At 67.2% G+C, this 26,568-nt stretch overlaps 2 protein-coding genes across 4 annotated transcripts; one reads left to right on the forward strand and one right to left on the reverse strand.

Annotated features, from left to right (window-relative positions):
* Positions 1-34: 34 nt before the first annotated feature.
* SGSH (N-sulfoglucosamine sulfohydrolase) lies at positions 35-6,992 on the reverse strand. Its single transcript, XM_045836051.1, has 8 exons — positions 6,850-6,992; positions 5,587-5,747; positions 4,933-5,038; positions 4,611-4,761; positions 4,134-4,290; positions 3,685-3,766; positions 2,028-2,231; positions 35-1,465 (listed from the first exon to the last, which is right to left on the reverse strand). Exons 1-8 carry the CDS (start codon positions 6,944-6,946, stop codon positions 906-908), a joined length of 1,518 nt encoding a protein of 505 aa, XP_045692007.1. The 5' UTR covers positions 6,947-6,992; the 3' UTR covers positions 35-905.
* Positions 6,993-7,030: 38 nt separating this feature from the next.
* On the forward strand, positions 7,031-22,497 carry SLC26A11 (solute carrier family 26 member 11). Of its 3 annotated transcripts, none has more exons than XM_045836048.1 (17): positions 7,031-7,137; positions 8,144-8,379; positions 8,881-9,073; positions 9,410-9,495; positions 11,217-11,296; positions 12,318-12,460; positions 15,767-15,942; positions 16,602-16,674; positions 16,946-16,996; positions 18,759-18,819; positions 19,603-19,658; positions 19,777-19,917; positions 20,152-20,279; positions 20,576-20,681; positions 21,106-21,239; positions 21,523-21,595; positions 22,268-22,497. In XM_045836048.1, the coding sequence occupies exons 2-17, from the start codon at positions 8,146-8,148 to the stop codon at positions 22,357-22,359; spliced, it is 1,827 nt and encodes a 608-aa protein (XP_045692004.1). In that variant the 5' UTR covers positions 7,031-7,137; positions 8,144-8,145; the 3' UTR covers positions 22,360-22,497. The 3 variants fall into 3 exon arrangements, with proteins under 3 accessions (XP_045692004.1, XP_045692005.1, XP_045692006.1); XM_045836049.1 differs by having other exon boundaries at positions 7,051-7,119; XM_045836050.1 differs by lacking the exon at positions 7,031-7,137 and adding an exon at positions 7,820-7,929.
* Positions 22,498-26,568: the final 4,071 nt, after the last annotated feature.

Consider the following 26,568-nt stretch of genomic DNA (forward strand, 5'->3'; position numbering starts at 1 on the left):
TTTGAACCCCAGTCAGCATGGACAAGTTCAGGAATGGACTTTGGTATATTTTACTAAAATGAGCTTTTACTAAAATGAGCTTTTCCGGTATATTTTACTAAAATGAGTGTCATGGCCCGTGGCTCTCTCCCCGCACCCCCAGGGGGCAGCCAACGGGGTGGGAAGGGCCACAAGAGCCCCCACGGGGGAGGAAGCGATTTCCCGGGCAGAGCTGCTGCCCCTTGGTGGGTGGGCGGCGGCAGAGCGGGTCTGGAGACCCCCAGGAGCTGTGTCTGGGCCAGACCCGGTGTGCCCCACACAGGAGGAGCCAGCCCAAGGACGGGCGTGTCCTCGGACACTTAGAAGGACAGAGACCGCAGGACGGAAGGATCAAAGCCGTCACTCGGGAGCCCGTCGGGAGTGGGCGGCCTAGTGGGACCCGGCCTGGAGGCGGGGAGCCTGACCGAGGGCCGTCCCCAGGCTTCCAGACCGGAGGTGGGTGGATGAAGTCCAGGTGCTGCGCCCCCGTGCAGAGGGGACCCGCCTGGCACCCATGCAGGAAGGGCACGGGGAGATCTGTGGGACAGGGTGGGTCTCGAGTCCTGGGTCCCGACCCGGAAAACAAGCCCCTTTGCCCAGACCGCCGTCACCTGTGTGGGCTGGGGAACTCCCGGCCCAGGTCCTCCCCGAATTCCTGTGCGGGCACACGGCCCAGACACAAAGGACAGTGACAGCGACGCCCCTCACCTCAGGTGGGGGGCCGGGGCGCACACGCTCCACGCCCCCGCAGCCAGGGGCGGGAACGAGGCCAGCGCCCCTCCGACAGTGTGGGGCAGGCCGTGGGCCCAGCGCCCGAGGCTGGCCGCTCTCCGGCCCGGCAGGGGCGCGAGGACGGGTCTGGGGGCGGGGGGCGCCGGCGCCCAGCCTCACAGCCCATTGTGCAGCGGCCGGCACTGGGGCACGAGCTTCTCCTCCAGCACCCCGCCCGGGGCGCACACCCAGGGGTCGTGCGTCTCCCACTGCCACTTGGCCAGCTGGCTGCGCAGCAGCTCCAGCACCTGGGCATAGCGCGGGTCGGCGGCCAGGTTCTGGGTCTCCCGCGGGTCCCGGCCGCGGTCATAGAGCTCCCAGCGCTCCCGGTAGTAGTAGCGGTGGAGGTCCTTGTACCAGCCGGTGGGCCGGCCGGCCGCGGTGCGGTTGAGCAGGTCCTGGAAGGTGGGCGAGACGTAGAGGTCCTGGTCGATGGGGAAGGGCATCCGGAAGTGCAGGTTGTGCACCAGGCGGAGGCCACCGTGCTGCACAGAGCGCATGGGGTAGGCCATGGTGACCTCGTGGAGGCTCTGGCTGCTGAAGACGGTGGTCCAGGGCGGCTCGGCCTCCAGCGCCGGCAGGAGGGACCGGCCGGTGAGCCGGACGGTCTTCGAGCCAAAGAGGGCGTAGCGGGGGTAGGGGACGGAGAACCAGTCCAGGACGGTGGGCGTGAGGTCTGCAAAGGGGGTGGTGTCAGCAGGCGGCCACGCGGGCGCGAGGTCCACGCCCTGGGCGGCCCGAGTCCGAGCCAGCCTGGTGGGCCGCCTCGCAGGTCGCGTCACCAACAGGGAGGGGCTCCCGAGGGCCCAACCCCGCCTGTCCCTCTGGGCCACCAAGCCTCTCACGGTGCTGCTGGGGGCCCTCTGAACCCTTAGGACCGGTAAGACCCTCCCCACGGGGCTCATCTGCTCCTGCTGAGTGCTGTGGCCGCGGCGTCCCAGCATCACTGGAACGTGGCAGAAATGCACGTTCTCAGCCTCCGCCCCAGCCCTGCTGAGCCAGGCACCTCTGGGGTTAGGGAATTCTGAGAGTAACAAGGGGGTTAGGGTCCCAGCTGGGCGCTTACATGCTGTGTGACCTCGGGCAACTTACTGAGCCTCTCTGGGCCTCACGTTTGCCTCATTATGTGGGACAGGGACCCCTCCTCACCCCGGTAGTGTGGGAGCCCCGGGAGGCAGTGGGTGCGGCGCAGCCTGAACGCCCCCCACACCGCCCGCCCCGGCGAAGCCGAGCCCTACCTAGGAGGCTCACGTAGGCCTCGCTGACCTGGCCCCAGCGCTTGGGGTGCTCCGGGGACGACACCAGCAAGGGCTCCGCAGAGCCCGGCCAGTACAGGTTGGTCCTGCCGCTGGGAAAGGGGATCCCGTTGTCGGACGTGAAGATCACCAGCGTGTCGTTCAGGACGCCGGCGCCCCGCAGCTCCTGGAGCACCAGTCCGATCCCTGAGGGCGGAGGGGCCCGAGCTCAGCCTCAAGGGCAGGGGGGCGCAGGCCGCGGGAGCCCGCACCGTCGCCCTCAGACCCTCCGCCCCGGGCCCCCATCTCAGCCCTCCCCTCCGGCAGGGGGGGAACGCCAGCCGTCCCTCGGCACCTCCGCGTCACCCCACACAGCTGCTAGCGCCACCTGCCGGCCTCCGTGTTCCCTGCACTCTCGCGCCCGCCCCGTGGCCCCGAGGCAGGAGACCGCACAGGAAGAACTCAAAGGAGACTGTGCTGCGGCTGCCGTCCTGGTTGCCAGGCAACGCCTTCCCGCACCCAGGTAGAAGGAACAGGGGCCCAGGCAGCCAGCAGGAGACAGGCACGTCTCGCCGGTGACTCAGCAGCCCCCAGTCCGGTCGGGTCGCACGGCCGGGTGTTGCAGCGTCACAAGACACGCGGCACTAGTACGGGAGGAGGGGTCCTCGGGATGCTACGCAGGGTCTCCGCTCTCCGGGAGAGACGGCCTGGGGACGGCTCGCGCCCCAAGGCCCGGCATGCGTGCGGGGGAGGGGCCGCGGCGCCCAGAGAAGAGCGTGGCACGCGTAACTGGGCCACTGCCCCGACGTGAACTGACTGTCCCCCGTCACGCACCCGTGTCACAACGAGATGAACACACGGAGTCGGAGCGAGACCAGGGTTCGGGCTAACAGACCCCCACGCACACACCTGCGTTTGGGTGGGCACACCCCCCATGGAAGCTGGCACCCCCTTGACCTGTCAATCAGCATGTAACGTTTTCTCTTCCACCCCCCCAACTACGTAAGTCCTCAGAACAAAGGGCTGTCCCTCCTGGCTGCCCGGCTGCAAGCCACGCGGGGTCTTGCCACTCTGGCTTTCAGCCGCCCCGCCCCGCCCCCACTCCAGCCAGGCCCGCTCCCTTCCGCGGGAATAAACCACTCATAAACCACTCATAAACCGACTGCACGCTGATCAGTGTGCCGATCTGTGACTCTTCACGGGCATCCGCAAGAAGAACCAGGTCTCTCCCGTCAACAGAGCTCTCGGGGACAGCCTCAGGCCGGGGACCCTCCACACCCAGCCCTCCCCAGGTCACTGTGAACGGGCAGCACTGGCAGGGAGGTGACAGAGGCACTGGCACCCTGCAGCGGGGGGGAAGGTGGTCCCCCCAAACGTATGTCCACCCAGAATCTGTGGACACAACCTTGTGTCAAAAGAGAGCTTTTTCAGATGTCATTATCCTTGCTCCTGAGAGGAGGCCGTCCCCGAGCACACAGGGGCCCTGATCCCAGGGACGAGTGGACAAGAGATGGCCACATGACTGAGAGACTGCAGCGGGGCGGCCCAGAGCCTGGGAGAAGCGAGGGAGGTCCCGGCCCCAGGGCACAGGCCCCGCCCACTCCCCCACTGCCCGCTCCCCCACCGCCCGGCTCCCCCACCGCACGGCTCCCCGACTCACCTTGGTCCATCCGGCCGATGGTGGTGTACTGCGCGGCCAGGTCAGCCCGGGCTGCTGGGGTGTCCGGGACGAAGTAAGGCACCTGGGGACAGGTGGATGGAGCGTCCAAGTCAGAACAGAGATCAGGGGACCGGTGCCAGCCCTTGAATTAGGGAGAAGATGGAGGGACCGGCACCCCCCCCAAGGCCTGAGGTCGCCCCCCTTCCTGTGAAGGGATGGCCCCGAAATCCACAACTCTGCATGCGCCACCCACACCTCCAGGCTTCTCTCTGCACGCCCCCCAGTGGGGACCTGGGTCCAGCCAGCCAGGGGATCGCTCCTCCCGCACTACGTCGGACCCCTGGGCATGTGAGGGGGCGGGGGGGGGGTCAGGACCCTGGGACTGCGCAGGCAGAGGACCCAGGGTGGGCGGGCGGGCGCCCCGGGAACTTGGGGGGCGGCCCTGCTACCTGCACGTCCTCGGGGGCGTAGACCTGCGGGGTCCAGTCCGGGATCCGCCCCATGCCAGGCTCGCCGTTGCCGAACTTCTCGCAGAAGGCCCCGTACTGGGGCTGCGAGTGCCCGCAGCGGTGGGGGTCGTGGAAGGCCACGTACAGGAAGAAGGGCCTGTGAGGGGCGGGGGTGTGAGGGCCGAGGCCTGGCTTCTGACCCGCGGGGGCCCCCCATTTCAGGGAGGAACGCCCCTGAGAGCCTTCTCAGCTTCACCCGGAAGTCCCTGTGACGCTCACTGCCTCAGTTTCCCCATGTGCCCTCTCCCCCCGACCTGGCTGACCCAAGTGTCGGGGCCCTCCTCCCCCACCCCCACCCTTCCCCGTCTGGGGGATTCCAAATAAAGACTCTGGGACGTGTGCCCCGGGTCAGCTGGCCGGAGGACTGGCCCTGTGGGGGAGGGGAGGGGAGGGGAGGGGGCAGGGGCCGCCCCGCACCTGGGGTCCCCAGTCTGCAGGAACTCCCGGACCAGCAGCTTGATTCTCGTGATGTTGCGCCCCACCTGGAGCACCGAGTCGTTCTCTTCCGTGTGAGCGAAGTCGAACGGGAACACGGCCTCTGGCCCCACGTGCTTCTTCCCAATGATGCCTGGGCGGGAGAGGCCGTCCAGAGCCCCTTCCGAGGCTGTCCAGAGCCCCTTCCGCCGACCCCCTCTGCTCCCTCCCAGGGGGGAGGGCCCCGCGGCCCCTGCGGAGGCACCCAGACCCTCGTCCTTGGGGACCTGGGGTCCAGCCGGGAGGCCCGGGTCCTCGCCCTCACCTGTGCGGACGGCGGCCCCGCGGAGCAGCAGCGGCAGGCTCTGCACCCCGTCGAAGGCGCTGAAGTGGTGGACGTCCTGGTGCAGGCCGTACATGCCATTCTGGTGCTGCCGGCAGGGATGCAGTGAGCTGGGGCCGGGGCCACCACCACCGTGTGGAGCCCTGCTCCTGCCCGCCCCATGGCCTGCCACTCTGGCCCTTCCTGGGCCCGGTCTGTCCTCCAGGCGGCCCTGCAGGCCCCTCCCGGGACACTCGCGGACATGCTCGGGAGACGCCAGACTGGGACCCTGTTGGCCCAGACAGGGCGGCCTCCACCCTCCCCTTCATCCTGCGCTTTCCAACCCTCCGGCCGTGCGGGGCCCACGCCGTGGAGAGGAAAGAGGAGGCAGCTGCAGGCCTTTCTATCGACCGGCCGTCTCACAGCGTGAGAGGACTCGCCGTGTGTTACGAGCCCCCTGCGCCCAGCGTCTCTGGTGGGCGGTGGTCTGTGCCCAGGCCTCTGTCCCCAGCCCAAGGGGCCCCTGCTCCCAGCCTCCCCCCAGCCGGCCGGCAGGGAGGCCCCGTGCACACCGGCTCACGGACGTCGTGTGGGGAGTGGGCACGCCAGGGGCTCTCCCGCCGGCAGGCCCCGCCCCAGCCCGACCCCCCCCCTCACCTGGGGCAGGCCGGTGAGGAGGCTGGCGCGGCTGGGAGAGCAGCTGCTGACGGACGTGAAGGCGTTGCGGAAGACCAGGCTGCGGCGGGCCAAGGCGTCCAGGTGCGGGGTGGCGATGGCGCTGTTGTTGTAGACGCCGCTCTCAAAGCCCGCGTCGTCCGCTGCGGGGGGGCGGGGGACACGGAGGACGTGGCCACTGGGCTCAGGGGGGAGGGCAGCCACAGGTGGGAGGGGAGGAGGTCCGGGTCCTGGGGCAGTGCCCTGGGCCGGCGACGCCCAGGCCAGTGTGCCACCCACGCAGACAGACATCTGGGAGGGCGCGACACCCAGGTGGGTGTGACACCCGGGTGGGCGTGACCCGAGAGACCAGGACACCTGGGCCAGGGTGGTGTTCGCCAGGCCCAGGACTCGAGCGGCGCCGCTACCAGGCAGGTGGGAACATGGTGCGCAGCAGCAGGCACCGAACGCGGGTGGGCCGGTGCTCAGGTGGGCAGCTGAGCGGGCAAGTGTCACAGAGCCGTGTGTGGCACAAGGACGGGGACCTGCGGGCGGTCTCCACGGGCGTCTTTGGGCGGGGAGTTAACCAGAACCCCCAGGGGAGAGCTGTTTCTGTCGCCACTGGCGGAAGGGGCCCCGGGGGAGGCCAGAGTTTATCAGAAAGAGCCGGCCTGGCAGAGGGCCAGACCTCAAAAGAGGAAATAACCGGATTGCCGTGTGACCGCCTGCTGGTCACCCACAGGCAAGTCTCGTGGACGGCAGAGCGCTGGAGGAACTTGGAGTTTCTGGGGCGGGTGCTGGGGTTGGGAAAGAGGGCAGCTCTGGGGTGAGGAGCAGAGCCCTCTGCTTTTGGGGATCCCGAAAAACGCTGGCGAGGAGATGCGAGCCTCTGGGAACTTGGGCGCCAGCCCTTCTCTGGCACCTACTCTGGGATCTGTGGACCCGAATTCTGGAAAGCCACCGGCCTTCGGAGCTGGGGGATCGGAGCAGGGGAGGGGGTGCAGGGTCAGAGCCCGCCGCAAGAGTGGGGTGCTGAGTGCTGCGGCCGATGCTTGCACACCCCGCGGTGGACAGGCTGCGGTGCCTCTCTCTCCCAGGGGTCGACCGCGAAGTGTCGGGGAGACGCAGAGAATGGGACGGGGAGGGAATGGCAGTAAGGGTTTCAGGGCACGTTGGGTCCACAGAGACCGCGGCTGCAGAGGGGCGAGTAGCCGCTTTTGGGGGCGACAAAGGGCGGTGGCGGCGGGTCGGCGAGGGCGCACTCACCGAGGATCAACAGCACGTTCCGGGGGCGCGCCCGCTGTGCGAGGCAGAGCCCCACGGCTAGCAGTAGCGCCCAGCAGACTTGCCCCGGGCAGTGCATGGCGGCGGCTCCCAGCCCCGCCCGCCCGCGGTCACGTGAGCTCCAGGCCCCGCCCCGCGTGGTCACGAGGCCCCTGGCCCCGCCTTTGTCCCGCCTCTCGCGCCCCCTCCGGAGCGGTTCCTGCAGACGCCGCTGCGGCGACGAGGGGAGACCTGCTGCTGCTGCGGCGCTCGGTGAGGCTGCGGCGCTCGGTGAGTCCGCGGCGGGTGGGGGGTGGCGAGGGGCCCGGGCGGGGTGGGTGCACTGCCGGGGACCGGCCGGGGTCGCCGGAGGCGACCGACGCGGCGGGCGGTACGGGGCCCGAGGGTGGGGGCGCCTCCCGCGGGGACCCCCGCTGCCCACCTACCCCATCCCTCCCCAAGTCCCTGCCGCCCTTGGTCTCGCGGGGGTCTGTGGGCTGCGGACCGCCGGCTGGTGGGGGTCCTCATTCTTAGACGCCGAGGGCCGGGATAGACTCCCGGGGTCGGGGATGGTTCCGTCCAGAGCGACCCCGCGGGGCCGGGGGATTGCGGGTGGCTCTGGAAAATGCTGCGCACTTGGAATTAGTGGAGGGGCCTTTGACGTTTTTCCAGAACCAACTAGAATCCTTGGGGCCCCTCTAGGGATGCGGATGCCACAGGTGGGGGTTGGAGTACTGCGCAGCCTCAGTGCGGGAGAGCCCCCCAGCTGCAGCCCCGCGCGTCAGCGCCGCAGTGGGCCTTAGTGCGCACTTAGAAAATTGGGGCCCCTCTGGGCTTCCAGCCCCCACCCACACCCCAGCAGCCAGACGAGGGGTGCACCCCATGAGCCTGCCTCTCTCTGCGTTTCTCGCAGTTGGATTTTCGCGGGAGGAAAAAAAAAAAAAAAAAAAAGGAAACAAATTCTCCCCCGAGGACAAAGCTTGCGTATAGTTAGTGTTGAGGCTTCTCATTGAGAAACCGGTGATTGTTGTCCCTGGCAAGCAAGTACTGACAGAGGGAGAGGAGGCACCTGGGGTTCAGGAGGTGAGGTGCAGGGGAGCAGTGGCGGGCGGGGGGTGGGGGGTGGGGGGGAATGAATGGGGGAGGGGGTGCCACCACCGGTTGAGGCTCCCTAATCCTCGGGACTGAAACCTGTGGCTGGGGAGCAGACAGACGGGGTCTCCCCCAGACCCTCGCCCTACTGCCCGGGTCTCTGAAGCCCAGTCCCTGATTGCCGGTCCGCATCCCCCCTCCACAGACATGTCGTCATCCTTGAAGGCGATGGACCGGGCCACCCCCTGGCCCCCTGGCCTGGCCCCGATGGCCTGCTGCTGCTCCCGGGCCACGCTGCAGAGGTGGCTGCCCATCCTGGCCTGGCTGCCCGACTACTCCATGCAGTGGCTGAAGATGGACCTCATCGCGGGGCTCTCGGTCGGGCTCACGGTCATTCCCCAGGCGCTGGCCTATGCCGAGGTGGCCGGGCTCCCGGCCCAGGTGAGGAGGGGCCTGTCCCCCCCCCCCGTCCCTCCACGCTGCCTGACCCCACTCTGCCCGCCCAGAAGCTCAGCAGCAATGCACCGTATTCCCCCCAGACAAGGGGGCGCCCGGGGCTCGGCCACAGGATCGGGGACTCCTTGGTCTGCAGCCTGGAGCACGTGACTGCCCTTGGGCAGACACGGCAGTAGAACCACCCTTGTCACCCTGCCACACAGGCACCGAGCTAGCTCAGGGGTGCCTGATGGGGCCGGGGGGGTGCCCAGAAGCAGACCCCGATGCCACACACTTTTGTGCTCTTAAGGCTGGTAGAGCAAAGCCGCCCCCTCCCCCCCCGCAATGGCTGCAGGTTGGCATGTGGGGGTAGGAGAGGGCGAGCGGTTTCCCTGCCGGCGTGCGCTGGGGCGCCCTGCGTCCACATGGGACCCCTCGGACGTCTGCCCCAGGCGCCCCGTGAGCCTGCCTCCTGGGAGGGAGCTCACGGCTTTCTGTCCCCAACAGTACGGCCTGTACTCCGCCTTCATGGGGTGCTTCGTGTATCTACTCCTGGGCACCTCCCGGGACGTGACGCTGGGCCCCACGGCCATCATGTCCCTCCTGGTGTCCTCCTACACCTTCCACGAGCCCGCCTACGCTGTGCTGCTGGCCTTCCTGTCGGGCTGCATCCAGTTAGCCATGAGCTTCCTGGGCCTGGGTGAGACTCCGGCCCTTCCCGCCGTGGGGGCCTTCCTTGCTGGGGAGCCGAGTCACCTGCCTCTTGGGGATGCCCTGCCCTCAACATTTCCTTCTTGGCATTGCAAGGGCTACCCCTGTGAGGGTGGAGTGGGGGTGCCCCAGCCTCCTGCCCCCCCCCATTCTGCTTAGAGGCCATGCTACTTGGAGGAGAGCCCAGGGCCCTCCTCCCCTCGCCACCCCTTGCTGCTCTCCAAACCAACCTGGATGGCGCGCCCGCCCCACCCACACCCCTCTCCCGGCCCGTGTCCACCCGAGCCCTCCGGGGCCAGCTCAGTGCTCCCCCTTGGCCCACCAGGCATCCTGCTGGACTTCATCTCCTGCCCTGTCATCAAAGGCTTCACCTCTGCCGCCGCCATCACCATAGCCTTCGGGCAGATCAAGGTGAGCTGGTCCAGAGCTCAGGGCGCTCCCAGGTCTCCGCACCCAGCGAGCCCCGGGGGGCTGCTGAGCGAAGGTCAGGGTCTAGAGCAGGAAACCAGCGGGGCGGGCGGACAGGACTCCGCCCCTCACAGAGTGGTCCCGTCCTCTTTCCAAAGCGTGCTGCCAGATTCCAGCAAGGGACTCCCCACACTGATTTGGCTGATTCCATCTTACGTTTTCTGTAAAATGGGTACTTAATATTTTTCACATGCGGTGCTTCTTTACATTTATGTTTACACATCTTTAAGAAACAGGGGAAGTGTTCACTGGGCCCCGAGGAGCGTTGAGGCTCCTGGAGGGCAGGCGCTGGCTTTGCTCGGTCTCGGGCAGGTAAGGAAGCGCTCAGGTGGCCCAACAGCACAGGGGAAGCCAAGGGCGCCTGCCCTGGCCGACCCTGGCCGGGCCCCTCCTGGTGACCTGGTGTCACCATGGCAGCCCCTCCACCACCCCCTGCCCACTGCAAGGTCCTGCTCCCAGCTGGCCCCTGAGCGCCCCCCAGGGAGAGAAAACACGGAGGAGGAGAGGGGCGTGTGAGAATAAAGCAGTCCTCCTCCTGTGTGCGGGGTGGGGGGCGGCTGGGGTCGGCACTCTTCCTGTGTTTAAGTCTCACGACGCCCGTGGGAGGAAGGTAGGTGCGTCATTACCTGCAGGGAGGGAGGGAGGGAGGGAGGAAGAAGCTGCCAGCACAGAGAGGCGTGGGCGGGGCCACCTGCAGGGGGCGGGGCCCTCGATGCGCAGAGCAGGCTGAGCTGGCCCCGCACTGTGGGGTGGGTAGGTCTGTTCTGGACCTGCGAGCGAGGTCCTTCGTTTTTCGTCAGCGATGATGACGATTTACACGATCCTGATGGGCGTACAGGGTGGCTGCTTGTTGCGTTGGTACTGAGAGACCCGGGTCCCAGAAGTCCGGGTCGCAGCAGCCATCTGGGAGAGCCCCTGGGCCGTGGTGCCAGTGGGGGTCCCCCAGACCTCCCAGGACAGCCGCCCCAGCCGTGCCCGCCCACCCCCAAGCCCCTTCCCTTCAGGGCTGTGTGTGCGCGGGTCTGGGGTCCTGGGAGCTGACCGCTCTGGAGCTGGACCTGGACTTCCCCTCGGACACTCCCCACCGGGTCTCCAGAGGGATAAGGGACTAAAGCACAGAGTGGAGCCCCTTTTCCGTTTCGAGGACCCAGTTCGCAGGGGGGTGGGTCTGGGCCCCCCCCAGCTACTCGGGGGTCGGGGGAGGTTTTGCCGCGACGCCTGCACCTCGTAATTGTTCATCCCGGCAGGGGGCAGTGCTGGTAGGCGGGCCTCGGAGTGGTGGACGTAGCCTGGGGCCAATGAGGGCAGAGTCTACGAGACGGGGGGCGGGCTGCTTAGTGACAGATGCAGCTGCCAGCCAATGACAATAGGGCCTGCGCAACAGGGGCGGGCCAGACCGTGCCAATGACCGCTGCGCAAAAACCGATCTCCCTGCTTTGAAATCGTCCGTGTTCCCAGAAACGTGAATAATTTGCCAGGCTGTGTCATTTAAACCCCAACGTTGTGAAATGTCCTTTCCCCTGAGGACTTTGGTCTGTGTTGGGGAGTGGGCCGGTGGTCCCCCGGACCCGTGAGATGTGCCCCCCCGGAAGGGCCCGTGTCGGGAGCGGCCTCGGGCCTCGATTGGGGAAGGCCGGCTAATCGGAGCTTCTGTGTTCGGACAGAACCTGCTGGGGCTGCAGCACGTCCCGAGACAGTTCTTCCTGCAGGTGTACCACACCTTCCGCAACATCGGACAGACCAGGTATCCCGCCGGCGGCTGTCTGCTCCGCACTCCCGGCCCCTCCCCCTCCACTCCAGGTGGCAGGTGTTTCGTCCTCGGGGGCCTTGCTGCGCCCGCGGGGTCCCTGCGGCTGCGGCTGCGCTGTCAGGGCCACCAGAGAGCTGCCCCGCCAGCCTGTTGAATCAGTCCGGTGCACGGGGAAGGCGGAGATGTCTGCCCCGGGCGGCCTGAGAGCCGGCCCCTGTGGTCCCGAGGGGAGCCCGTCTTGGGGGTGGCCGTGGGGAGAGACCCTGTAATGGGGAGGGTCAGGCAGGCTCGGGAACTCTGTCGTTCTGTGAGGAACAGAGGGCGCGGAGCAGGTAGAAGACAACGACCAGCAGGTGGTGCTGGAGCCCCAGGGATGGCCGGCAGGTGGCGCGGGGATGGGGACCAGGGCTGCTGCATCCAGCATTGCCCCGTGGAGGGGTCTCTCCCAGAGGGCGGGCGGGTCAAAGGGACAAACAGGAGACACTCCTAGGTGAGTCCGGCTGGAAGCCAGGGCACCTCTGGCCGGAAGGAGTGATCTGAGGAGGGCTGAAGGAGGGGCTGCCCTGGGGGGCAGAGGCGAGGCGGGTGGGGGGACCCCCTCCAGGCCTCAGCTCTGCTGCTGAGGCTTCCTCGGGGGCCAACCCCTCTGGCCAAGGACGTGAAGCTGGTGGGGGGGTCAGAAACGGAGACTGACGGGATGGAGACCGTCCTAGGTTGTCAGGAGCGAACCTCCTGGAACCGATGAGGCCTGCGTGGTCCAGAGAACCACGTGACCGGAAGCCGAAAGTGTTTTCTCCAGCCCTGCTTCCGCTGTGACCCACCTCCGCCCCCGGTCCTGCACCCACCTGTGCACCTGCCAAGTTTTGAAATAGAGCAGGGGTGCAGATTTTGTAGGAGAAAGTAAAAAAAGAGCAAAGGAGAGAGAGCTTTCCGGCAGGAGGGGGATCGCCAGGAGGCCAGGAGGCGTGTGCCCCGGGCCGGGCCGGGCGGGGCGGTGACCAGCGTCTGTCCGCAGGCCGGGCGACGTCGTGCTGGGGATGGTGTGCATGCTGCTGCTGGTGATGCTGAAGCTGATGCGCGGCCACGTCCCTCCGTCCTACCACGAAATGCCCACCAGCATGCGCGTCAGCTGCGGCCTGGTGTGGACTGCCTCCACAGGTGAGGGGCCTTCCGGCCGAGGCCCCGCCCCTGCAGCTGCGCTGCGTGGCCTGCGGTGGCAGCCTGGTCAGTGTGGCCGTCGCTGGGCAGGCAGGGACCCTTCCTCGGAGGTCCCTGTGGCTGAGCTGCCAGTGCCCGTCGGTGGCTCCCAGAGAGGAAGGCAGACGCGGGACAGGAAGGAAGCACAGGTGTGCTCGGGGCCTCTGCAGAGCTGGGGGGGCGTGGAAGTCTCACAGCACGTGGCCCTGCTCTGCCACGGCCACGAAGTCCAGCGGCTGTGGGAGGAGGGGTTGCTCAGTCCAGCCCTTGAGTCCCTTCCAGCTGCGCAGGTGGTCCCCGGGGCCCAGAGTCGCCCCCCAGACCCCATCCTGCAGACCAGAAGCATGAGCAGGGGCGAGGGCTCCCCAGGGGTGGGGGAGGAGCACAGGCTTGGCGTGAACACACGAGGCTTCAGGGCCCGGCTTTGCCGCCTTCCTGGCGTTTCGTCTCGCCTGAGCCACGCCACACAGTCTCTGAGCTTCAGTCCGGTTGGTCGTCAGCAAACGGGCAAAGACAGGCAGACGCTCTGTTCGTAAACCCTCGACGCTCAATGTGAGGCCCGGGGCCAGCACCCGCACGGCCTTGGGGGCTTCTCGGAAATGCCAATTCTCAGGCCCCACATGGGCCTCGGACTCGGAAGCCGCCTGGTAACATGCTCGCCAGGAAAGCCTGAGAAATGCGGCTGTGAAAGCGTCAGCCTCTCGGGGGCCGCGTCCCCTTTCTCCCCAGACCCTGTGGGTGGCATCGCTTTAGGAAACTGGACCAGCTTCCGATTTCCCTGGTCTCTGTGTCGCTTCTGCTTCCCAGTCACTGATCTCTGCTCGGATCAGTACTGATTGTTAGCACTTTCCACAGTTTGTTTGGGGTTCCCTTCACCTTTGTCTTTCAGACTCTGAAGGGGGCCACGGAGGACTTCGGTTTGAGACCTTCCTGCTTTTCTTGTTGCACGGCTATAAATTACCCTCAAAGTGCGGCCTTGGCCGCGTCCCGCAGTTTCCATGGGCCGCGTGTTCCTTCGGCTCTAAGTGCTTTCTGGTTTCTGTTTCGACTTCGCCTTTGACTCGGGGGTTATTTAGAAATGGAGCATTTCATTTCTATTTTGAGACAGAGGCTCCTTAGAAGCTATTTCGTTCCAAAGATTTGGGGGATGTTCCAGTTAGCATATCCCTTTCGTTTCTAGTTGAACTTCACGGTGGTCAGAGAACGCACCTTGTATGTGCGCATTGAGTTACAATTTTCTCTCGAAATGACTCTCCTTGTTCCTGGTGACACTCTTTGCTCTGAAATCTGTTCCGTCTGATACTGATTCAGCTGCCCCCGTCTCTTTGACTAACATTGACATACACTTTCCCATCCCTTCACTCCTGACGTGTCTAGCTCATTTCATCTTCGTGCTTGAAGTGTGCGTTTGTCAGAAATAGATTCCTCTTTATTTCCTTTACCGGCTCACTGGCTGCTGTGCGTGTGCTTTGCTTTCGTTTGCTAGCAGCCGCTGCGGGGTGTGCCGCGCCCTCCTCGCCCGCCGCTGTCCACCCCCCCGCTGCGCCATCCGCCCCCTGTGGGCCCGAGAGCCTTCGGGCTCCGGCCGCCGCGCAGTGTCCTTCCCCGGGACCCCGGCCTCACCCTCGGCACACCCCACCCGGGAGAACCGAGTGTTCCACGTGTGCCCGTGGCATTCTGGCCGGCGCCCGCCCTTCCTCCGTGCGGACGCACGGCCATCACTCTCCTGCCGCCCCGAGGACCCCCTTCCTCGGTCCCCGGGGCGCAGGCCTGCTGGTGACGGGTCTCTCCGCTCCGATGTCTCTGGGAAAGTCTTTGTTTTGCTTTCATGTTTGGAAGGTCGTTTCGCTAGACGTAGGATTCTAGACAGGTCTCCCCCCACCCCTTCCGTATTTTATTTCCTTTTTAATGTTTTGAAAAACTCATTGACTTTAGCCCTGGCTGGTGGGGCTCAGTGGATCAAGTGCTGGCCTGTGAACTGAAGGGTCACCAGTTCGATTCCCACTCAGGGCACACGCCTGGGTTGCAGGCCAGGTCTCCAGTAGGGGGCGCGTGAGAGGCAACCACACACTGATGTTTCTCTCCCTCTTTCTCTCTTCCCCTCCCTCTAAAAATAAATTAATAAAATCTTATAAATATATTTTTTAAATTCATTGATTTTAGAGAGGCGGGAAGCGAGAGAAACAGATGCATGGAGTGCTGCTGCACGTGCTGGTGTGTTCGCTGGCTGGTCCTTGCCTGTGCCCTGACCGGGGACCCACCCCACATCCGTGGTGTGTGGGGACCCCACGAACCAACGGAACTCCCTGGCCAGGGCCCCCTTTCCGCACTCTAAAGATACCGCTCTGTCCCCACGCCTGCTCCCTGTACGGCAGGAGGTCTGCTGTTGTTCTCGTCTCTGTCCCCTCTGTGGGGCCCTTGTCTCTGGCCGCGTTTACAGTTCCCTCCTCATCGCTGGCTCCAGGTCCTCTGACTAAGACGTGTCTTGTAGTTTGTCCCCCCACCCCCACCCCGCCCAGTCTCTTCTTGGAGTCCATTGAACTTCTGGGAGGTGCGGGTTGGCAGTCTCCATCGAATCTGGAATGTAATGCAGCCACTATTTCTCTGAGCCGGTGTGCTCTCCCCGCCCCCACCCCCGCCGGCTCGGGCTTCCGCGTGGATCTGCTGCGCACAGATCGGCCCCTCCAGACGGCCGCACCGCTCCGTGCCGCGTGTCAGGGCCCGTCTGCTCCGTGGGCTCGTCTTGGGTGGCGTCCGCACCCGCCTTCCGGTCCACAGGCCACGCCTCCCAGACCCCCGCAGGGCCTGATCCGTGTGGAGCTCCACCCGGCGTGTTTTTCGTGTCAGACACTCAGGTTTTCGTCTGTGGGGGTTCGGCCCGGGGCCACCCCCACACACACAGACGTGCGCACCGTCCCCCACGCCCTCTGTCCGGGCCCCGTGGTCTCAGGCGCCGGGAAGGCCCGTTCTCCTGCTCCATCTCGCTTCTGAGAACTGTCCTGGGTCATCTGGTCTCGAAGGGGTTCCGCTGCGCAGCTGGCTCTGCGCTCCCCGGTGGCCGGTGGGTGACACCTGTACCGGCACCTTGTGCGGCCCGTCCTCTGTCCCACCGCCGTGCGTTTCCCACGGTGTCACGGGCTCGTTGCGCCACAAACGCCCCCACAGTGTCCCCACGGGTCCCAGGCTGCAGTGCCCGGGGCGGGGTCTTCCGCCGCCTCCCCCAGGACACTCAGGCGCCACCCGCGGGCCCCTCTCTCCCTGTCCCAGCTCGGAACGCCCTGGTGGTCTCCTTCGCGGCGCTGATCGCCTACTCCTTCGAGGTGACCGGGTGCCAGCCCTTCATCCTCACCGGGAAGATTGTCGAGGGGCTCCCGCCCCTGCAGGTCCCCCCCTTCTCTCTGTCCACCGCCAATGGGACGGTCTCCTTCACTGAGATGCTGCAGGTGAGCAGGGGCGGCGCCGGGCCAGCCTGGCCGAGGCCGCCGTGGGCCCCGGGCCTGGTCTGTCCTCGTCCACCTGCTCGGCGGCAGGGAGCCCTGAACTCAGCTGGGAGCTCACCGCTCGAAGGGGCGTCTGTGGGGGCAGGGGCCGGCGGGAAGGAACTCCAGAGGGGGCCCCGGCCTCAGGGGGCCCCCCCCGAGTTGACTTTCCTGCCTTGGCCTGGGGTTTCCCTGCCACTGTGCACGCCAGCGGGGCGGGGACTCACCGGGTCCTGCTCCTTGTACAGTCAGGAGAGGCCGCCTGGCTCGTGCGAGCCCCCGGCCCCACCGCGAGGCCAGCACGCTCCTGCCGCCAGACCCGGGATCTGCCTCGGCGTCCCGAGTCGGGGCCGGGGGGTGGGGGAGGGGGCAGCTGACCTTGAGGGAACGCCGTTTCCCAAGTCACGGCCAAGATGCGGGAAAGCCCCGAGGTGTGGGTTCCAGGATACCCCCCCCCCCCCATGGAAAAGATAACCAGAAAAACAGAAAGCGAAGGCAGGTGGGGGCTGGGGGGGCTGGACGTGCTACAAAGTGACGCACGGTGCCGCCTCGAGCCGCTCCAGGTTTGGAAGGGAAAACCCTTTGGGGTGGACAGTGGGTGTGAGTCCTTTCCTCTCCCCCAGGACATGGGGGCCGGGCTGGCCGTGGTGCCCCTCATGGGCCTCCTGGAGAGCATCGCGGTGGCCAGATCCTTCGGTAAGGCGCCCGCCGCCCCCCACCCCCCGCCCTCCTCGCACCCCGCCCCCCGCCCTCCTCGCACCCCGCCTGCCTTTGTCTTCTGAGACCCGCAGGCGTGTCCCTGCGCACACTCGTGTGCGTGTGTGTGTTTCAGGCGCGTTTATGTGTTTATGTTTACAAAACTTGGGGTCGTGGGTGGACGCGTGTGGCCTGTTTGTCCATCTCACGAACCTTTTCCCACTGGTGTCACCTACCTAGTGACGGTGTTTCTATCGCCCCTTCTCTTTAGCGTCTCAAAACAGCTACCGCATCAACACCAACCAGGAGCTGCTGTCCATCGGTGAGACCCCAGCGCCGCCCTCCCGGGGCCGGGCGTGCATGCGTGCGGGCGCGTCCTGCGGGAGCTGGGCCCGTGGCAGTGGCGGGCGCGAGGAGGAGCGGGCAGCAGAGGGGGCCCTGAGCTAGGTCTTTGCGGTGCCAGGGGGGACCCCCATCCCCCGGTCTCCAGGGGGCCCTCCCGCCCTGCCTGGAGCAGGGAGCTGGTACTTAGCGCCCCTCCTGAGCCCCCGCTGTGGACCAGACCCCGAGGCCTGTGTCCTGTTTCACGTCACCAGTGCCCAGGGCGTTTCTCCCGGGGTCAGGGTGCTGGAGGACGCAGCTGAGCAGCCGGGCAGCCCCCAGTGGGCCTGCTGATGGCGCTGGTCCCCAAGTGCCTTTGTCCCTCCAGGCCGGCAGGGGGCCGTGCAGCGGGGGGCCGCCCGACGGGGGTGGGGTGGGGGTGCCTGCGGCAAGCACCCCACTGAGTTTTCTTCCGTCTTCGCGCGCCTGCCCCTCCGGTGGTTCGTGTGGAGACCACGGCGAGACTCTCCGTTTTGATTGTCGCTGCTGTTTTTACTTTTCAGTTTTTAAAAAACCTTTTAAAGGGTTTTATTCGTTCAGTTTCAGAGGAGGAGTGAGGGAGGGAGAAAGAGAGAGAGGGACACTTAGATCAGCGGCCGGGCCTTCCGCCTCCGCGCTGTGCCCCTCTGGAGGCGGGCGCAGGCGTTGTGGGGGGTTCTGCCAGGTGCCTTCCCAGGGGCCCCCCGGGAGCCCCTTCAGGGCAGCGTCTGGGACCCCGGCTGTGGGGCTTCTCAGTGGCAGGGGCGTGGGGCCCCGGGGGTGCTCCCCGTGCTGCTCTCTGAGCTCCCGGTGGACGGGGTGTTGCCCCATGGGTCGGTGGGATTGGGGGGGGTCCCAGGAATCGCTCCCCTAGACAGAGAAAGACTGACCCCCGTGCCCACCACCAGGTGCTCCCTGGGGGGCCCGCAGCGCTGCTCATCCTCACGCCCGCCAGGAGCACGGAGTCCGCCCGCTCCTGAGGGTGGGGGGGTCTGGGGTGCGGCCCAGGCCCAGGCTGCGGCCCGGGGGTGCCAGGCAGGCGGCTCTCAGTCAGCACAGAGCGGGCGGTTGACACAGACCCCCAGGCGGCTGGCCCCGGGAGGGTCCCCCACCCGAGTCCTGCAGAGCTGGGGCCACGCCTGCTGCTATCTGCCCCTGATCCTAGGACGAGGGCCCCAGGCCCCACGAGGGCCCGGTTCTGAGTGGACCCCACCCCAGCAGGACCTGAGTCTGGGGCCCCGCTGTGGGTCCTGCGGGGCAGGGAGACCGTGGCCTCTGGGACGGTTCCTGGACAAGACAGCCGCTGTGGGCTGATGGCCAGGCCCTGGGTGTGGGCTCTGTCCCGTGCGGGGTAATCAGCATCCTGTTGGGGAGGCAGCTCGCTGGCCACGACCCGCCCCTGAACTGGGAGAAGGGCAGGGGGCAGCCCACTCCCCACACTGGGCCGCCCTGCCCTCGGCTCCCTCGGCTGGAGGCAGGGCTGCTGTCTCCACTGGGTCCCCCCCAGCCAGGGCTGGGGTGCGAGGGGGCCCCCCGGGGAACCGGGTTTCTGTGTCCTTCCCTGTGGGAGCCTTAGGGAAAAAGGGGCACCCCTCGGGGTCCCCCACCTTCTATCTTCCTGTCTCCTTCTGGCTTCACTCCTTCCCGCCCCCCACACCCCCTCTCCTCCGTGCCGTGCCCCTCCCCTCACACGTGTGCCTCTTCCCGGCCCCCCTCCCCCCCAGGCCTGACCAACATGCTGGGCTCCTTCTTCTCGTCCTTCCCGGTCACCGGCAGCTTTGGACGGTGAGTGCCCGCTGTCGCCCTCGGTGCCTCCGGGGCGGTCCCGGTCCCGGCCAGAGGGTCCTGTCCCGCTCCCCGATCCAGCCTCCCCGGGCCGGGCCCTGGCCTGCTCCCTTCCCCCGGTCACCAGCCGGCCGGCCTGTCTGCTCCGGCATGGGGGGGTCGCTCGCCCTGCTCCCCACAGGGTCTCCTCGGGTTTTCTTGAGCCTGTATGTGAAAGGTCACCCCTAAAATGTTCAGGGCGTGTCCGTCCAGCACCCTGGGGGCTGGGGGCAGAGCACGGGCGGGGCCGGCTCCTCCCGACGCCTCTGTCCTTGGCAGGCAGGCGTCCTCTCACTGAGTCCCCAGCGTGGCTGTGCCCCTCCCCTGTGTGCCCATCCTGGTGTCTCTGAGCCCAGATCCCCTCTCCTTAGAGGGGTCCCTGTCAGAGCGGAGGAGGGTCTTGTCTTAACGTCGCGCCCCCTTCAGAGGCCTGGTCTCCGAGCACAGCCGCCCGCTGCGGAGCTGTGTGGGGGCCTCGCCGTGGGGGGCGGCAGGGGGTCAGTCCTGCGGGTCCTGTGGGGGGTCCGGATTTCTGACTGGGTTTCTCGCAGGTGGCGCCCATGGCTTGTTCCGGGTCCGGGACGTCCCCCTTTGGGGAGGGGACCCCAAAACTCCATTTCCCCCTAAGACTAGGGGTCCCCAGGGTCCCACTAGAGCCCCCCGTCCCCAGAGACCAGCTGCCTGTGTGGGCCGTCCCCTCCCTGGCTCTGACCGCCACTGATGGGTCCCCGTGTTACCTTCCAGGACGGCCGTGAATGCCCAGTCGGGGGTGTGCACCCCAGCGGGCGGCCTGGTGACAGGTGAGCCCCCCCACCCCGAGCCCACGTGCCCCGGCGGTGACCCGGGAGAAAGGAGGGGTCGCGGCGCGGTCGGCCTGGAGCCCAGTGGGCCCCGGGTCAGCAGTGTCCTGCCCTGCAGGTGTCCTGGTGCTGCTGTCGCTGGACTACATGACCTCCGTCTTCTACTTCATCCCCAAGACCGCCCTGGCGGCCGTCATCATCACAGCCGTGGTGCCCCTGGTGGACACCTCCATCGTGGGCACGCTCTGGCGCGTGAAGAGTGCGTAGCTCCTCCCCCGTCGGCTCCGGGGCCCCGACCCCCCCCACTCCCCTCCCACCCACAGAGGCTGGAGGGCCGCGTGGTTCTGGGCGGTGTCGCCACGGGGCCGCCGGTCAGGCTGCCCCTTTCCGAGGGCGCCTTAAACCAGTGCCGCGGCGTGCTGGGCCCCCCCCCTCCCCCGGGGCGCCCAGCTCCACGTGGAGCAACCCCCCAGCGGCTCCCCATCTCCCCCAGGGCTGGACCTGCTGCCCCTGGCCGTGACCTTCCTGCTGTGCTTCTGGGAGGTGCAGTACGGCATCCTGGCTGGGACCCTGGTGTCCACGCTGACGCTGCTGTACTCCGAGGCCAGACCCAAGATTCAGGTCCGGAAGGGAGCCCGCCGGCCCTGGGTGGGCCCCGGGGGACCAGCGAGCCCTGGGCAGGACCCCTTCGCCCTGCCTTTCGAGCTCCCGGTCAGGCTGTGGCCCGAGGCACCGCCGAGCGACGGGCCAGCTGGCGGGCCCGGACGACGCACGGGGCACCCCACTGCATGGGGTGGCGGTGGGCGGGCCGGGAGCTCGGGCTGGTTCTGCGCCACCCCCCTCCCTGCCCCCAAGCCCGCCGCCGCTGGCCTGTCTGGCCTGCAGGGCTCACTGCCTGCCCCGGCCGCTGCCCCCAGGTGCTGGATGGAGAGGGGCCGGTGCTGATTCTGCAGCCGACCAGCGGCCTGCACTTCCCCTCCGTCGAGGCTCTCCGGAAGGCGGTGGTGAGCCGGGCCCTGGAAGGTGCGTGGCCCGGGCGCGGTTGGCTGCAGGCGCCCCGGAGCTCCCGCTGTCCCCTCTGCACCAGCCTGCTGCCGGGCCTCAGGGCCCTACCCTCGCTGTCGGGGGGGGCGGGGTGGGGGGGCGCTTGCCCACCCGGGCAGTCCCGGAGGTCGGGGGTGTCTCAGCAGCATCCTCCGTGGCCAGGTCTGCTCCTCTCATTCCGGGGGGCGCTGGCTTTCTGCACGCAGCCGGCAGCAAGGGTAACGCTTCCCTGACACCGGTCCCCGAGGACCTGCTCCTTCTCCTGGGGTGCGGGGAGGGAAGGGCAGGGCTGGCTGTCTCTCTGAGGGAGACCCCGCCCCTGTCGTGGGCCCCTGGGCCCGCCCCCGCCCCCCACCGTGACCGCCCCCCTGCCGGCTGAGGCCCTCCCGCCCTGTCTCCGCAGTGTCGCCCCCACGGTCCGCCATCCTGGAGTGCAGCCGCGTCTGCAGCATGGACGCCACCGTGGCGCTGGGGCTCAGCGAGCTGATGGAGGACTTCGACCGGGCGGGCGTCACCCTCGTCTTCGTCGGCCTGCAGGTGGGCGTCCCGCCACGGCCGGCCCCACCAGCCGGTGTGGTCACCCCCTCCCGTCATCCCGAGGGCGCCGAGGCCCAGAGGACGGCGGCCCGTCCGCCCGGGATGTCTGTGTGCCGTCTGCAGGGCGCGTACCTCTGCACCCTTCGGAAGGCGCTTGCTTAAAACCTCCTCCCGACGCCCCGGCTCGGGCTCGGAGACCGTGGCTGAGCTGGCGGCCGGCCCGTCTCCGGGCCTCGGCTGGGCCCTCCCCACCGGCACTCACTCACGTCTCTGCGTCCCACAGGGATCCATCCTCCAAGCCCTGCTGGCCGCCGACCTGAGGGGTGTCTGGCACTTCCCCACCATGGAGGCAGCAGGTGGGTGCGGGCAGGGTCGCAGGCAGGACAGCCCGGCGTGTCCCGGGGCGGGCGGGGACAGCGGACGGGACTCTGGGGGATGGGAGGGTGGGACGCCGGAGCCCAGTGACGGGGACACAGGGAACGGGCAGTTGGGGGGCCCCCTGGTGCCGGGGGCGCTTCTCCAGTGCGTGTCTCCGGGGAGGTCCGGCTCGCACACAGACCCCGCCCGGCAGTGTCGGTTCCGGCTGACGGACCCGGCCGGGCGTCCACGGGGCAGGCGGAGCAGATCCCCTCGTTCCAGAACAGCCCTCGGCCCCCCTGCAGGGACCCCCACGGCGGGGCTGCTGTCCTGTTCCTCCCGCCGTGGTTGGCTCTGCGCCCCCAGCACGCCCCAGGAGACGGGGCGGAGGGGTCGTTGGGTCTGGCTGCTTCAGCTCCGCGTGGTGGCTGCGCCTCATCCGTGCCGTTGCCGGAAGGAGGCCGCCCAGACGCCCCTCCGTGGGAGGCGGCAGTGGGGGGGCACACTGGCCCCCCACCCACCAGGAAGGGTCCCCGTGGCAGGGAAGGGGAGGCGGTGATGCCAGGCGCGTGGACGTGGCCCCCGGGATCCTGAGCCGGGGCCGGCGGTCCCCTCCCGTGGGCCCGCCCAGGCTCACGCCCGTGAAACCCAAAACCCGTCGTCCTTTGCAGAGAAGTTCCTGAGTCAGGAGCCGGGGACCCAGCCCTACAACGTCGGCGACGAGTCGGTCCCCGAGCACACGGTGGCCCTGCTGAAGGCCTGAGGGGGACGCCGGGGGGACGCCGAGGTGCGGAGAGTTTGGAGGAAGGCTCTTGCCCTGGGGAGGCCGGGTGCCAGGCTGGCCGGAGGGTCCGAGGGGGCTGGAGTGGTGACCCTGTGGAGGAAGAGGAGGAAAGGGGGCGTGGGGGCCCACGGGGGGCCTCACTGGCTTCCTCTGGGACAACGGGAGCATCGCCCCCTCCTGTCCTGGGGCGTGAGCCCCCTCGTGAAGAGCGTGCGGAGAGAACCTTCTAGCAAGACGGACCCACGGCAGAGGAAGGAGCGGCACCTCCCTGGGGTGGGGGGGCGGGGGCCGCGCCCCTGAGGCTCTGGTCTGGACGGCGGTGTCTGGCTGTTCTCGGGAGAGAGCCGAGGCGTCCCAACCACACAGCGTCCGCGAAGCGACTTCTGTGTTTTTTAAATTAAAAAGAGTCATAGCTTTGGTGTTTTTGTAAAAACCATAAACGCTTATCGTGAAAACCACAGGAAACCACGGCCCGTCCCCGTGGGCAGTGGCCCCAGACCCCGGCACGTGCTCCGGCCGCCGTGGGCCCCCCCCTCCCCGCAGTCATCGCTGTGAGCTATTTATTGTGATAATAAACGGAGAAGACATAGGTCCGTGTCCTGATTTCCTGCGTGGGCTTCTGCGCGTGGGCTGGTGCCCGGTCTGCCCGCAGCGTGGGCACGTCTTCAATTCCACCCGGTCCTTAGAGGGGCGCCGCCCGGTCGCCGGAGGAGAGGAGAGCGGTGCCCCTGGGCTCCTGCGGGCAGACGCAGCACACGGAGGCTGTGGTCCCTGGCCCCGCCCTCGGGCACGGGGTTGGATGGGGGGTAGCTGAGCGGTGTCCGCAGGGCAGGTGTGTGGTTCCTGAGGAGCCGGGCTGTGCCACTGTGCCCTGGAGGCCCCGCCCCGGGGGGCTAGAGGGCAGCGGAGCCTGGGGCTCTGGAGCCCATGCGGGCGGCCGGGGGACGGGGTGCGGGAATGTGCTTCCAGAGCAGGGGTGACGCATGCAGGGCCACAGGGTGGGCCTGGACCGTCCTCGCTTCGAAAAGACCACGGGCTTGGAGCCGGGCTAGTCTGGGCAGGAAGCGCAGGCTGTTCACGGCTGGACACGGGGTTACCTGTGTAAGATCTGTGTGGATCTGTCTGCCCTTCGTGAAGTCGGCTACTGACACTGTGACTTCAGAGCTGCCCCAACCCCCCAGCCCCCGCTGCCTTTTAAAATAACTTCAATCCTCTGGAAGGACCTCCGTTTTTCCAGATCCGATGAATCTTCGGGGGGTGCCAGACGGCGGAACCTTTGTGAGGACCACGGGCAGCTCCCGGGAGCTGGTGCCTGCGGTGGGTGGGACTGCACCCCTGATGCACCGAGGCCACGCCTTTGTCTGGGACCAGGGCCTCCTCAGGTGCAGTTCAAGTTCAGGTGCCGTCCCGCTGGGTCCAGGTGGCTCCTGGGCCCGACGGCTGGCGTCCTTACAGAGGGGAAGCAGATGGGCTGGCAGAATGAGGGTCTGGGAGCCATGGAGTCGTTCTGTGCTGCCCTTTCCCGCCCCGCCCAGGGGGTCTCCCTAACTGAGACGGCACCGTGGTTTCCCAGAAGGCCGTGCTATCCGCGTGGCCCCCAGCCTGCCCCACTGTTCTTCCCTGGGAACATCGGCTTGGGGGGTGGTTTTCACCCCTTGGGGCCCACGGAGCAGGATCTGCGGTCTGGAACATCCGGGCCCAGCCCCGGCTGGTGCGGCTCAGTGGGTTGAGTGCAGGCCTGTGAACCAAAGGGTCGCTGGTTCAATTCCCAGTCAGGGCACAGGCCTGGGTTGCAGGCCAGGTTTCCAGCAGGGGGCGCACAAGAGGCAACCACACGCTGATGTTTCTCTGTCTCTCCCTCTCTTCCCCTCTGTCTAAAAGTAAATAAATAAAATATGTTAAAAAGAAAGACCAAGAGCACACAGGCCCAGAAATGGGGCTCCTGCCTCTGAGCCCAGCCCAGACCGAGCCGCCCCACCTACGTCCTCCCCTCCCCCTCCCCCTCCCCTCCCCCTCCCCCCTCACGGGAACAACTGGAGCTGGAACTCGGGTCTGTAGGAGGCCGCCAAGTTGGTGCCATCGAAGCCGGGACACAGGCCCGTTGTCCTGCTCGGTTTTGTTGATGCGGCTCGGAATAAATGGGGCATTCTGGGCGGCCCGCCCGGTCACACAGGGCCAGCTGTGAGCCGCTGGGTCCCGGGGCCAGAGGGGGCCGCGGGCCAGGCCCTCCGCAGCAGCAGCAGCCCCGGTTCCCGGCCTCCTGCCCCACTGCCTGCCTGGCAAAGGGCCTCTCCGCTGGCCCCGCGCCGTGGCGGGACCCCGTCCTTCCTGCAGGCCAGCCAGGCTGGCCGACAGGGCGCGTGGTGCCTGCGGACCCTCTCTGCAGACGCTGATTTTCCCACAAGACTGAGGACGTCTGGAACCACCCAGCATCCCCTGGACCCGGGCGGCGCGTCTGACCGGCAGAGCTTCCCCAGGCGGGGGGGCCGGTGTCTGGGCCTGCCGCGTCCACTGCGCCGTCCTGCAGGGGACAAAGCTGGAGGTGGCGGCACCTGGAGCCTTGGTCGAGTCCCTGGGCTGTGTCCTCCTGCTCCCGCCTTCCTCCCAGGCCCCACCCCCTCCTCCACCTGGCTGGCTCCGGCTGCTCCTGGCTCCACCCCACGAAGTCAACCACACCTGCCCTGGTCCTTAGCTTGGGTCATGTTTTAATCACGTCAGAACACGTATGTGTTTTTTACGTCACAGGTTTTTTTTGTTGTTTTCCAGCCTCCTGTGACTTTCCTGTGAACACATTCACTGCGTCGCCATCCGGCGGGGGAGGGAGGGCCCTTCTTGTGGAACCAGGCACCTCTGTCCGGCCTCTCCTGGGTGGACTCGTGCCGGGGGGTTTAGCCTCCCTGTGGCCGGCGCCACTTCCCGCCAGATTCTCGGTGCCTGGTGCTGCACCGCCTCCACCTGGGAGCCCTTGGCAGCCCCAATCTACCACCCGTCGGAACGGTGCCTGCGCTGGCCGGCCGCGAACCGGCGTCTCGGGACCTGGGACCGCAGGCCGCCTCCTCCTCCTCCAAGCGGCTTCCTCCCAGACGGCTGGGCTGTCGTGTGGCTGGTTCGGCTCCAAAGCCGGTGCCTCCACGTGCCTGTCGCAGCCCCGGCCCCGGCGAACCCGCTGGATGGGGCTCTGATGGTGGGCGGAGGCCCCCTTTCCCCCGACGCACAGACGCACGGAGGCCGGAGCGCGGCCCTGCCCTCTCCCGTCTCCTGTGGGGAGTGCTCAGACCTCTGTCCTGTCCCCCTGGTTCCCTAAAGGGTGGTCAAGGACACCAAAAAGGGGGTGGACGGGCAATCCCCAGGGACACTCAAATGGCCTTTAAATCCAAAGGGCAGCTCCCTGGGTGAGGCTGGTCTCAATGGGGAAGAAGTGTAAGCCCGGAGGGCCACCCGGTAGGTCACACAAATGTCTGACTGAAGGGGGCTCCGCCCGCAGGGCCCACCCCCCAGCCGCCACAGAGGAGAGTAAGTCTACCAAGACGTGACCTGCCTGGGGAGGAAAGGGGCCGATCTCTCGGAGGAGAAGGGCCGGGAGCCTGCTCCTTGGTGGGCTCTCACGGGGCTCAGTGCGCACAGGAGCACAGGGGACGCTCATCGATCAGTGTCAGGCAGTGAGGCTCAGACGACAGACAACGTCCAAAGAACCACGGGGGCCTGTTCTGAGTCAGGGTCAGTGAGCTGAAGGGCCGTGAACCTTTGAGGAACAAACTCACTTCTTGCTTGGTCCCTTATGATTTAATTGAGGGCATTCTAAACAAAGCAGGTTTCACAGGATTTTACAAATTCTTTCCTAGGCCTGATCGCCCAGGGAACCCGCCCTTTCCAGCACAGGGCTGCACCACCCGCTGTCATTCTCTCAGGCTTAAACAGGCAGGGGAAGTAAGGCAGCCAAGAGATTAGGAGACTTCTCGCAGACAGAATGAGGACTCAGGCTATGTCAAAGCCGAGGGGTGAGGGTCCATCACCCCCTTTCTCCATAGACCCCAAGTCCTTCCCTGAGGGCCCCTTCGTGACCGTGCCTGTCTTAGGTCGTTCCCCCCTTGGGGAATCTTACCCATCATTGGCTAACCGACCAAGCACTGGGGACCAAGCAGGGTGAGGTGAAAGGGGGCAGAGGCGGCGCCCCTGCAGGGAGATAAG

Source organism: Phyllostomus hastatus, unplaced genomic scaffold (assembly GCF_019186645.2).
Source record: "Phyllostomus hastatus isolate PE091 unplaced genomic scaffold, TTU_PhHast_1.1 phas_contig_210, whole genome shotgun sequence".
Classification (NCBI taxonomy): Eukaryota; Metazoa; Chordata; class Mammalia; order Chiroptera; family Phyllostomidae; genus Phyllostomus; species Phyllostomus hastatus.